Genomic DNA, 12159 nt, shown 5'->3' with positions numbered 1-12159 from the left:
GACCTGGCCTCCACAGTCACCAAACCTGAACCCAATCGAGATGGTTTGGGGTGAGCTGGACCGCAGAGTGAAGGCAAAAGGGCCAACAAGTGCTAAGCATCTCTGGGAACTCCTTCAAGATTGTTGGAAGACCATTCCCGGTGACTACCTCTTGAAGCTCATCAAGAGAATGCCAAGAGTGTGCAAAGCAGTCATCAAAGCAAAAGGTGGCTACTTTGAAGAACCTAGAATATAAGACATATTTTCAATTGTTTCACGCTTTTTTGTTAAGTATATAATTCCACATGTGTTAATTCATAGTTTTGATGCCTTCAGTGTGAATGTACAATTTTCATAGTCATGAAAATACAGAAAAATCTTTAAATGAGAAGTTGTGTCCAAACTTTTGGTCTGTACTGTACATATCTACAATGCTTAATTTCCCCTGTGGTGGCGCTACAGGCAAATGATACACTTTTTGCCTGGTTTTCCCATAAATTACCGCTAATTGCAGGCGGATACTTTATGATCCCCTTATCAAGTAGACCCTTCTAACAATATTGCATTGTATTAAAAAAAAAAAAAAAAAAGAGAGAATGCCTTTAAACATGGTTCTATAGATTTTTATATTCTAATTTTCTGTCCGGTTAGTAAGTTTGTTCGTTTTTTTTCCAGCCTGTTCTTATTGACGTGCTTCTCTTTGTTTTTGCTGCTAGGTGTTGCTGGAATGCTACTTAAAGAAGGACTTGGTGTATCAGAAGGCAACCCCAACTTTCCACCACTGGTCTGTTGACGACAGAAGGTTTGGTCTCACCTTTCAGAGTCCCGCTGATGCACGAGCCTTTGACAGAGGAGTACGGAAGGCAATTGAAGACCTCACAGAAGGTAAATGTAACTTAAGACCTGCATTCCTGCTATTCTTTGCCTTGGGGTGTGGAGCTTGCATGAGCCGTCACATTCCGCAGTTCCTTTTCTTTTTTTTTTTTTTCTTTTTTAATGCTGGTGATCCCATAATAACCCTGAAGCTGGATGAGCCTTTTTTTTTTTTTTTTTTTTTTTTTTTGTTCAATTTGTCCCAAGTCGTGTACATGCATTTATGACGAAGGGGTTGAGTAAACACAAATCCCTAAAAAACTGGAGATCAACCAGGGCCATTTCTTTTCTGGTGCCAGCACTGAGTAGTAGTACAATTTTCCTGGACGTATACCTCCTTTATGGAAGTACGCTAGCTCGTGTGTTTACGCAGGCAGATTTCCCGCCCAAGCAAGCACCATTCAATGATGTCACGTCAATCAGCGCCCATAGTTTGCTGATTACCATGATCATTCTTTCCCCCATATCTATTGCATTTAGTCAGTAGTCCAACCCTAGTTTATGAATATGATATATCTAATGTAGGTTCCCTGCCCATAGTAATATACTTACCAGCCGCCATCTTCAGCTCTTCCTGAAGAGAGGTGTACATCAATCTCTGTGGAGAGGGGAGAAAGAATCTACGCTCTCCGAGAGGGCAGAGAAAGCAGCTATAGATGAGGAGGAAATAAGCGCAGGATAGAAGCTGTGCTGATAGATAAGCCAATGAAGACGGCAGTCTCCTGGATACATACTGACCTCATTTCCAGCCCATAAACAGTGTATGAAGTGGAATAGCACAGCTCCCTACACTATTTAGTGGCTGCTGCCAGATAACAGAGACTCCTATTGAAGAGCTTTACTACTATGTTAAAGCAGTAAGTTTTTTTTTTTGTTTGTTTTTTTATCTATTTACCTTTAGGCATAAGTCCATAACACAGCGTTATGGCTACGGAGTTTGCACAGAAACCTGGTGCCTCCACTTTTATTTAGGTGGCTGGAGGGATTCTGCAGGCTGCACCATAACGAATGCTGTACTTTCTGTGGAAGTGAATATGTAGACACAAATTTCCATATGGAAAAAGCCTGTAAATGTTCATTACAGTAAGGGATTCGCTACTCGACCCGGATCAACGTTTGCATTAAACATTTCAGGAAACTTTATACATTAGACTTTTCCCAGTGAAGCCCTTAAAGTGGTTTTCCAGGTTCCGTGTTAAAGTCTGTATGTACTCTATGTAACTGCAGACTTGTGAGTCCTTACAGTGCACCCACTGCACACTGTTTGCATACATGCAGTCACATGCCGACTAGATGTGCCCGGCCTCGCTCCGGTCACTTATATTGAGTGAGGTCTCGCATGTCTAGATGGATTTCTCTTATTCTGTTGATCAGTGCGGTCCCCACAGATGAGTTTTTAACCAGTTAACTGTCAATGAGTTTTCTGCACAAAAAATAGAAAACCCTGTAGTATATTTGATACCTTTTATGCCGCCTTTTACATGGATATATGTTTTTCTTACTATAGCTACACCTCTGTCCCATAATGGAGTACTTGCATGCCAATCATTACAACAAGGCTGATGATTACTTTTATAAATACTTTGCAATGCGTCGTTTTGGAGAAAAAACGCATCCTGCAAAGTTGCCCGCAGGATGCGGTTTTTTCTCCATACACTTGCATTAGCGACGGATTGCCACACGTCGCATGCGTCGTGCGACGGATGCGTCGTGTTTTGGCGGACCATCGGCACAAAAAAACGTTCCATGTAACTTTTTTTGTATGTCGTGTCCGCCATTTTCGACCGCGCATGCGCGGCCGAAACTCCGCCCCCTCCTCCCCGGACATTACAATGGGGCAGCGGATGCGTTGAAAAACTGCATCCGCTGCCCCCGTTGTGCATTTATTTCACAACGTGCGTCGGGGCGACGCATGGCGACGGCCCCGTACCGACGCTAGTGTGAAAGTAGCCTAAGACGCGAGAAAAGCGCGTGTGGATTTTATGCGGAAAATCTCCGGTTTTGCTCAGGAAATTTCCGCATAAAATCCTGATGTGTGCACATACCCTTATTCTTCTTTTTCCATTGCATTCACTACTATTCTGTGGATCCTTCATACGAACACAATCAATGTTCCAGACCAAACTGTTGGGTGTGTCTATACCTGCTGTAGATTATTAATACTGCACAATGGTGCACATGTAGTACAAGTTCAATCCATTTATCACTTGTGTATATTTTACGTGTATGCCCTATTACTGTACAACGTGACTCTCGGGGTTTTTGACCTGTCCATATATTTTTGCCCTTTTTAAGGAGTTTCCTATATAAGTGATGTTAGTTAATGATTTCTCTATTAGTCCTTTACGAAAGGGGGTGTTCCCGGCCACCCTCTGCGGTGGGGCTGGCTGCAGTTTCCTGCACAACTGGATGACCAGGACCACCAAACTATCAGGGTATGTTCCCACGATCAGGAAGTAGCAGCGCTTTGGACGCAGCGTATGATCGCAGCATTGTAATCATGCAGGTGAATCCGCATGTGGTCACTGAACCTCCGAGAGCCGCTACTGCGCAGGTGCAGGTCCCCGAGGTCAGACCCTTGGCGATTATGAAGTGATGGCATATCATATCATAGCAGTATGCCATTTATTACCAAGATGGAAACACCCTATTCATTTGACTATGCTGGTTGTAGCAGTTGCTACCATACTTTTTTGAGAGGGCAAAGAGGACGGGCATAATTATTACATGAAATCTTTAATATGTGCTATTTATTTTATTTATTTTTTTACTACATGGGCCGGAGATTTGATGTGCCTTTTTACCTGCAGCCAAATCCCCGCATGTGTTGGGTGGAGATTTTGTTCCACTGCTGGTCAACTTAAAAGTGGAGAATATCCACACCGCAAAGAAGTAGTTTTCTGATTCCTCATCTTCTCAGCTCTGTGTTTTTACTCCGATATCACAGTATTGATATTACTGTAAATTGCACCTAATGACACCGAATGCACAAATCTGTAGACAACCGGCAAAAATCCCAACTTGCTGGATTTCAACTTGACCACATTTGGCCAACGTGGTAAAGATGAAACGATTTAATGTTACTCCATTAAAGTCACCATGTACATAGACTAAGAAGTAAATGTTTTCAACACACCTGCAACAAGCACTGAATGGAGAAGAATCCGGAAATAAGGCAGAGAATCTTTAGAAATCTTATGGGCAAAAGTGAATTTCCTTGTGGTGTTTGTTCTTGTTCACACAGTTTCCGTTTATGTATTTCGGGTTACTTGTGTATACTGGGCTATATGCCATTACTTGCCCTGCAGGTATCAGATTGCTAAAAAATACTGTTTGTAGTTCTATATATACCACACCCTAGTTTAGTAACGAAAAGGTTTGTTCCTTAAAGTATAACCGTCGGTTTAATTTTTATTTCATAAATCAATAGTACACATGAACATAAGCAACTTTGCAATAGATCTTATCAGAGAAATCTGCTTCTTTCTCTGCCAGGATTGATCTAAATTCTGAGGTAAAATCTGTATTTCGTGAAGACAGACTTTCCCATTACTGAGAGAGAATTGTATCCGTAGCAACAGCCATCTCTAATCTCAGTAATGGGAAAGTCTGTCTTCACGGAATACAGATTTTACCTCAGAATTTAGATCAATTCTGGCAGAGAAAGAAGCAGATTTATCTGATAAGATCTATTACAGACTTGCTTATTTTCCTGTGTATTATTGATTTATGAAATAATTTAAGACCATTACACTTTTAAGTCATTTTACATATTAAATTATTACAAGGTGTGAAGAGTGTTTTTGGTTACAGCTTGAACATTTTTTTCCCCCATTGAAAAGTCATTTATTTTTAATCCTTTTTTTTTTTTTTTCTTTAGGTTCCACCACTTCATCTTCCACGATCCATAATGAAGCTGAACTTGGAGACGATGACGTTTTTGCAGTAAGTACGGTAATTACCGGGATTTAAATACATTTTTGTTCTCAAAGGAACACTAAACCTACATTTTATGAAGGTACAGCCTATAACTAAAAAAGGCTTCTGATATCATTCACATATGTAAATAAGTGTTTTTGAAGTCCCCAGAATGAAGATATGTGCATTAAAAGCCATCATTATTGGGGAGGGCAGACATTTTCGTGAGTTACTTGTTAAAATTGCTTGGCCCCTGGCCTAGCCTTCTCTTAGTGGTTCTTGTTTTGCGGTTATTGAACAGCGTTACCAATTGTTAACAATCTTTTTCCATAGCCCGTAGTTGGCACTTTCAAAACCTGAGCACTCTGTCCGACTGAAAATGTGTGTTTAAAGGGGTTGTCCAACCCTGTGATGTTTTTTGAAAACCCGCTTTCATTGGTGTAATATGGCAATAGTTCACCTCACCCCAGCGACCTGAAAAGTGACCTCTGCAGCCAATCACCAGGTCGTTGCGGTGACACATCAATGCACCTGAAGTCGGCGTCGCTGCTGCTGATTATGGAATTCAGCTGTGAAATACGTCAACACGTCATCCATTGGGTCGGGTGATCGATGGGGGAGTGACCAGGAATTAGTGACTGTTACTGATTTCCTTATTTTACACCATTGGAAGCCATACGTTTTATGATCATTGAGCTGTAAAACCCTTTTCAGGCTATTTTCCCACCATGAGTACTTGAGGAGTTTGTGATGGTGCAGAAAATCTGCAACATTTCCTCACTTGTCAATTTTTGTCTCTAGTATGTCACGTTTTAAATAAAGCTGTGTTTTTGATACTTCCTGGTATTTGGTTTTCACAAAAAGTTGACAGTCACGTGCGAACTGCTTGCGTTGTTAGTGTTTTTTCCTGCAGCAGACTTGTTCTAATACGCAGATTTTTCACATCTAATGCAGTCTTATAGGGCAAATACGCATATAAAGCTCAGCGCACTTGCACTTTTTAAACAGTAAAAGTACGCAGCTTCAAAAACTCTTTCACCTTTTATGAAGGATTAAACAGACATCCTGACATAATTTCTTAAAGTGTATCTGTCAGTAGGATCAACCCTCCTAAGCCATCTATATGGGCATGCAGGTCATAGGAAGTTGAATGAAATGACACCATAATATCTGCTATCCGATGTCTTATTCCAGAGAAATCCATGGTTTTCTTATGTAAATCAGCTGGTAAGATCTATGGATGGGGACATAGATCTCCCCAAGGATCTGCCTCCAGAGCTTATATTAAATGAAAGGAGGCGTTATCAGTGTTTAGACATGCAGATCAGGAGAGGTGACTGTCAGTCACATTACATGTCTAGCACTGGTAATACCCTAAGGGTACTGTCTCACAGTGGCACTTTGGTCGCTACAACGGCACGATTCGTGACGTTCCAGCGATATACATACGATCTCGCTGTGTCTGACACGCAGCAGCGATCAGGGACCCCACTGAGAATTGTACGTCGTAGCAGATCGTTTGAAACTTTATTTCGTCGCTGGATCACCCGCTGTCATCGCTGGATCGGTGTGTGTGACACCAATCCAGCGATGTGTTCGCTTGTAACCAGGGTAAACATCGGGTTACTAAATGCAGGGCCGCGCTTAGTAACCCGATGTTTACCCTGGTTACCATTGTAAATGTAAAAAAAAACACTACATACTCACCTTCTGATGTCTGTCACTTCCCTCGCCGTCAGCTTCCCGCACTGACTGTGAGTGCCGGCCGTAAAGTAAAAGCAGAGCACAGCGGTGACGTCACCGCTGTGCTGTGCTTTACGGCCGGCACTGACACCGTCAGTGCGGGAAGCTGACGGCAGGGGACGTGACAGTCACCGGAATGTGAGTATGTAGTTTTTTTTTTACATTTACAATGGTAACCAGGGTAAACATCGGGTTACTAACCTCGGCCCTGCGCTTAGTAACCTGATGTTTACCCTGGTTACCCGGGGACTTCGGCATTGTTGGTCGCTGGAGAGCTGTCTGTGTGACAGCTCTCCAGCGACCACACAACGACTTACCAATGATCACGGCCGGCCAGGTCGTATCGCTGGTCGTGATCGTTGGTAAATCGTTTAGTGTAACGGTACCCCTAGCAATCACAGTAATCTCTGGAGGCAGATCTTCATGTGGATCAGTGTCCAGCCCATAGCCCTGAACAGATCATTTACATTTAAGAAAAATGTGGATTTCTCTGGAATAAGACATCTGATTGCAGATATCAAGGTATCATTTTATTCAGCTTCTATGACCTGCATGCCCATATAGATGACTTGGGAGGGTTGATCCTACTGACAGGTTCCCTTTGAGTACTGATCGGTTTGCTATCTCTTGGATTGGAGCTTTTTCTGAGGGAACACTATCCACGTAAATTGCCTTTATAGTCAGCCTGGAATCCTTTGCACATTTGGTAACTCAACAGTAGATGAAAATGCTTCTGCCTGTAAAGCCGCATCAGATTCCTCTCCACCATAGTAGATGAATCATTGAAAAGCTGACGTGAACAAGATCTTAATGGTCAGATCAACCAAGGTCAAGGCAATACAAGGGAGGAGCGTATTATCTGTATTGTTGAATCAGTGAGTCATCCGCTTCCTTCTCCATGTAACACCCTTTCTTCCTCAGCAGGCATATCAAATACACTTGAAAGGATAGAGTGAGACTACTGCATAGCTAACCAATAATTCATTAGCAAGTGCATGGCAGGCAGGCTGCAGCAAGGGCGGGGGTCCTGGAGTGGTGGTACTGAGAGGTGCGGGTTAGAGGGTCCTTTCAGGATCCTAGCCCTCGCTGACCACATTCTTTTAGCAGTTGGCATTCTCTTCCCATCTGTTCTTTTGTCCCAGTTTTAAAAGACAAACAACAGCAGGCTGGGTTAAAAGGTGACTTCCTCTGCTCCAGAGTTAAGCTATCATTAGCAGCTGCTTCCCAGCTACCTGCCAGATTGATTTATGGGACCCTATAGGGGAGGGGATGGAGCGCTCTCGCTCCCCTCCTAGGTCTGCGCAGTTCTCAACCCCTTTGAATTCTACCACTCCCAGCTCTGACGTGTAAACGGCACTTTACTAGTTTTATACGTTCTCCATCGTAGTCGGCCATTATTATTTCATTTTGGAGAGAGCGTTTGAGAATGATCCAGATGTTTGTAATAATTTCTAACCCTAGAACCACTAGCGATCCTTTGTGACCCTTGCAAAAATAAGTGTTTAATCTCCCAGCAGCGCCCCCGCAGGGGAAATAAAGCATTGCCTAAGTCCGTTCAAATTTAAGTGGCTTGTCTAATGCAGTATGCTGTTCATGCAAGTTTTTTGAGCATTGTTTTTCTTCTTTTCAACAATGGTATGAAAACCTCGCCACAGGAAGCAAACAAATATGTCACTTCTTTGAGGAGGACTCTTCCAACCTTGACATTTTGAAATCAAAAGGTCGCAAAATGCAGTTTGGTAAAAAAAAATAAAAAATCTCTTCAGAGCCACTTAAAAAAAAAAAAAAAAATCAAATTTTTCTTCAGGAAACGCTGCTTATTATTATTTATTTATTTTCCAAAGGTTTACATTTTAAGTTGGCTCGTATTGAGAAATTGATCAGCTTTTTTCACATGCCCATACCCAGAAGACCCTCGTAAACGGCACCCATAGTCACTGGTTTGACTGACAGTCTATTTTATATGGGGGCCTCCTTAGGCCTCTTTCACGCTTCTGTTTTTTACAATCAGTCACAATCCGTCAAAATGTTGAAAAGACGGATCCTGTGCAGATTGTAAAACACGGATCCACTGCATCCTTTTTTTTGATGGATCCGTAGCGTTTTCCAAGCGATCTTGGTGCATCGCTTGGAAAACTGATTGACCGGTTGGTCACACTTGTCAAACATAGTGTGACCAACTTTTCATGTGAGGCATCAATAGTAAAAAGATATAATGTTAATAATAATTTTTTTTAAAAAAAAATCTTGATTTTCTCACCTTCCGGGGTCCCTTGCAGCCTTTCTGATGCTCCCGTTCCCAGTAATGCCTTGCAAAATTACCCGATGACGTAGCGGTCTCTCGAGACCGTACGTCATCACAGGTCATTCTCGCAATGCATTACTGGGAACGGGAGCATCGGGGACGCCGGAAGGTGAGAATATCAATTTTTTTTTTTTTATTATTTTTAACATTATATCTTTTTACTATTGATGCTGCATAGGCAGCATCAATAGTAAAAAGAGAGCGAGAGAGAATTTCCCTGACTGGAAATTCTTCCACGCATGCTCAGTTTCAAAAGACGGAACCCGTCACTGGATTCTTGCTTTTGACAAACAGCGACGGACGGCCAATGACGGACGGTGCAGGATCCGTCGTTGCGCGATATTCCGATGTGCACAAAAAAAACGTTTCTATGTGCGTTGTGTCCGCCCGACTGACAGCGATTTTACGATGGATCCAGTGCACGGCGAATGAAACGTGGCCATCCGTCACAATCCACCGCTAATACAAGTCTATGAGAAAAAAACGGATCCAGCAGAAACATTTTTCGTGTATAGGAAAGGCAGTGGTGATGGCTAATGGCCCAATAATGGCTCAGGTGATTGGTTAGCTGGATGATATATAAAGTGTATGGGAGACGTCTAGGGTAGGCGAAATGTGTTTTCTAAACTGCAAAACTCATTTAACGATCATATTATTTAATCCTTGTTTACTAGAAAGTGGAATAAATGATCTAAAGGTGAGCCTCGCATTTATCAATGGTCTTTAGATACATGCTATCTGGTCCTATTGACCATTCATCAAACATCATCATATGGTGGCTCAGTGGTTAGCACTATAGCTCTGTAGCGCTGGGGTCCTGGATTCAAATCCCACCAAAGACAACATCTGCAAGGAGTCTTAAGTTCTCCCTGTAATTGTCTGGATTTCCTCCACGTTCTTCGTTTTTGTTTTTTTTCTTCCTACAAACAAAAACACACTGCTGGGGAATTTTAGATTGTGACCGATGATGATGTCTGTAAAGCGCTGCAGAATATGTTGGCGCTGTATGAGCAAGCATTATAAATGCTAGGACATTCATGAGGAAAAGCACCTGCCCCATCTCCACAACCCCAACCCTAGCCGATCCACAGGACATTTTGGAATCTGGTAATTATATTAGCTTGGCTTACCAATTAGTTAGTCTTAAAGTAGGTTTTTGTTGCTTTCTTTTTGTTTTTTTTAGTAAATTTCCCATTTGACCAACCATATCTGCAGCCCATGTCACAAATCTTCCTTTTACATTTATAGTGAATGATCCTGGAGGTGGTAGTGGTTCTTGACTCTTCATTGTAGTCAGTGGTTGTGAGGATCCCACCAGACATCCTTCTCAGAACGTCCTTTACATCTCCAGCTTCGCTCGTGGATTTGTGAGATTTCAGCCCTATTGTCTTTCTCTGCTAAAGCTGATGAAGCAACTCACTGTTCTGTGTCTCTGGAGTCTTTGAAGCAGAAGGCTCAATGAATAGGGTAGTGTTTCCTTATGCAAACAGCATAAAAAGTAAACTTGCAGTGGGGCCGAGCTGGCCTTTTTGTGTGTGTGTGTCAGGCCAGGACTTCGTTCAAGTCACGCACAAAATCTTTAGCGTAATGGCCACCTAAAATTGGATGTACTCTAGTTATACAGCACCGCCTTACGCTGCCAGAAGATATTTTTGCTTGTTTGCGAGACTCCTCTTTTCCTCCTTTAGACTATTAGCCATTTTGTGTGGTGGATCCTACACTAAAGGAATATCGTGTCAGGCATGAGGTATACTGTGCCTCTATTTTATCATTGGTTGGCCTCAACTTTATTTTGACAGTGAGCCAGGCTTCCAGCTCAGGCAGAAGTTGTCTTCAGTGACCGGTCTGCAAAAATGTTATGGTCTATTCATTTCTTTTAAATGGGGTGTCCACTACTTTAGTATTGATGACCTATCCTTAGGGTAGGTCATCAATGTCTGATCAGTCAGGATCTGACACCCAGCACTCCCGCCAAACAGCTGTTATTGGTGGCAGCGGCTGCCGGCCTGAGGTGCTCATTTACCGAGCTGCTTAGTCTTCTGGTAGTGGCCACCGCAGGGTACTACATATCCACCTCTTATTCAAATTGATAGGAGGCGGAAGGAAGTGTAGTACCCTGCGGTGGCCAATGCCAGAAGATGGCCAGCTCCGCAAGTGAGTATTTCTGGCCGCCGAACCCAGTAACCGCTGATCAGAGGATGCTGGATGTCGGACCCCAATCGAACAGACATTGATGACTTCTCCTAAGGATAGGTTATCAATGCTAAAGTAATGGACAACCTTTTAAAGGGATTATCAAGCTAAAAAGAAAAAGTCTGAAAAAAGTTATATATGCTTAGATGAGTAAGTTTATGCTATTTAGTAATATTGTTCACATCTGAAAGGTGCCCCAGTCTTCAGTTATAAGCTCCAGGCCCTACAAGCCCTTTTCCAATTTGTATGCAACACAAGACAACATTTCCCGCGTTCACATGTGGCTGTAGTGCTGTGCGAAGGGAGCTGCTCATTTCAATAGCTAGCCAGCCTTATCCTAGGTCTGTGTTATTTAAAAGAAAAAAAAAATCAGCCTTGTAGGTGCTAATCACCTACCTAGTTTACCCAGCAGTGGCTCAGAGAGGTCACTGAGCACTCCTGCCGGCTATTCAGCTGCTAATCGACAGCAGAGCAGCTCTTCCTCTTCCAGGCTGCTCTGTTGACAGGGCATGACTGCATTGGCATCGTGGAGCTGGCTGTCAATCTGCATGATATCGGCAGTCGCACCCCTTCAAAAGAGCAGAGTGGAATAGAAGCTGCTGCTCTGTCAACGTGATATCAGCAGAAGCAGCTTAATCGCCAGCAGGAGAGGTCTTTGACCACTCTGTACCGGCAGAGACCGGCATCTGGCACAAAGGCAGGTTGTTGGCAACTACCTGCCTGTTAGTTCTTAGGCCCATTTTTAAAAGAAAAATAAAATAAAAAAATCTAACTAGACCCAGTAACCTCTTTAAGCCGATCTCTTAATAGAGAAGAGCTTGTAGCTAAAGATTGTGGCACCTTTCAGACCTTAACTATATTAGCAGGTAGCATAACTTAGTCATTTAAAGCAAATCTGTAACCAGATTCCATTATACAAACACCACGCATTAAGAAATAGCTTTTGGATTGGCTGTATAACCCAAATATTAAGATGAGTAATTTGAGGATCACCAAACGCATGCGTAAGCAAATATGGCCGATCGCATGCACCTGCGTCTACAATGTTAAAGATAGGAAATCAAGATGTATGCGTCAGAAACTCTGCGGACACAACCGCAAATGTGAAACCAGCCTAAATGAGCTGTTAAGATCTGTAGGCCAGATTA

At 42.7% G+C, this 12159-nt stretch overlaps 1 protein-coding gene across 1 annotated transcript in view; it reads left to right on the top strand.

Moving 5' to 3' along the window:
* SPRED2 (sprouty related EVH1 domain containing 2) overlaps nt 1-12159 on the top strand; it is an 85994-nt gene that overhangs the window by 56855 nt on the left and 16980 nt on the right. The window contains exons 3-4 of the mRNA XM_077282528.1: nt 696-864; nt 4733-4797. Of these exons, the coding sequence (XP_077138643.1) occupies nt 696-864; nt 4733-4797 (234 nt within the window). The remainder of the gene's footprint in view (nt 1-695; nt 865-4732; nt 4798-12159) is intronic.

The sequence above is a fragment of the Ranitomeya variabilis genome, chromosome 2 (assembly GCF_051348905.1).
Source record: "Ranitomeya variabilis isolate aRanVar5 chromosome 2, aRanVar5.hap1, whole genome shotgun sequence".
Classification (NCBI taxonomy): Eukaryota; Metazoa; Chordata; class Amphibia; order Anura; family Dendrobatidae; genus Ranitomeya; species Ranitomeya variabilis.
The sequence above is the reverse complement of the archived record's forward strand: the minus strand, read 5'-3'. Positions and strand labels throughout refer to the sequence as shown.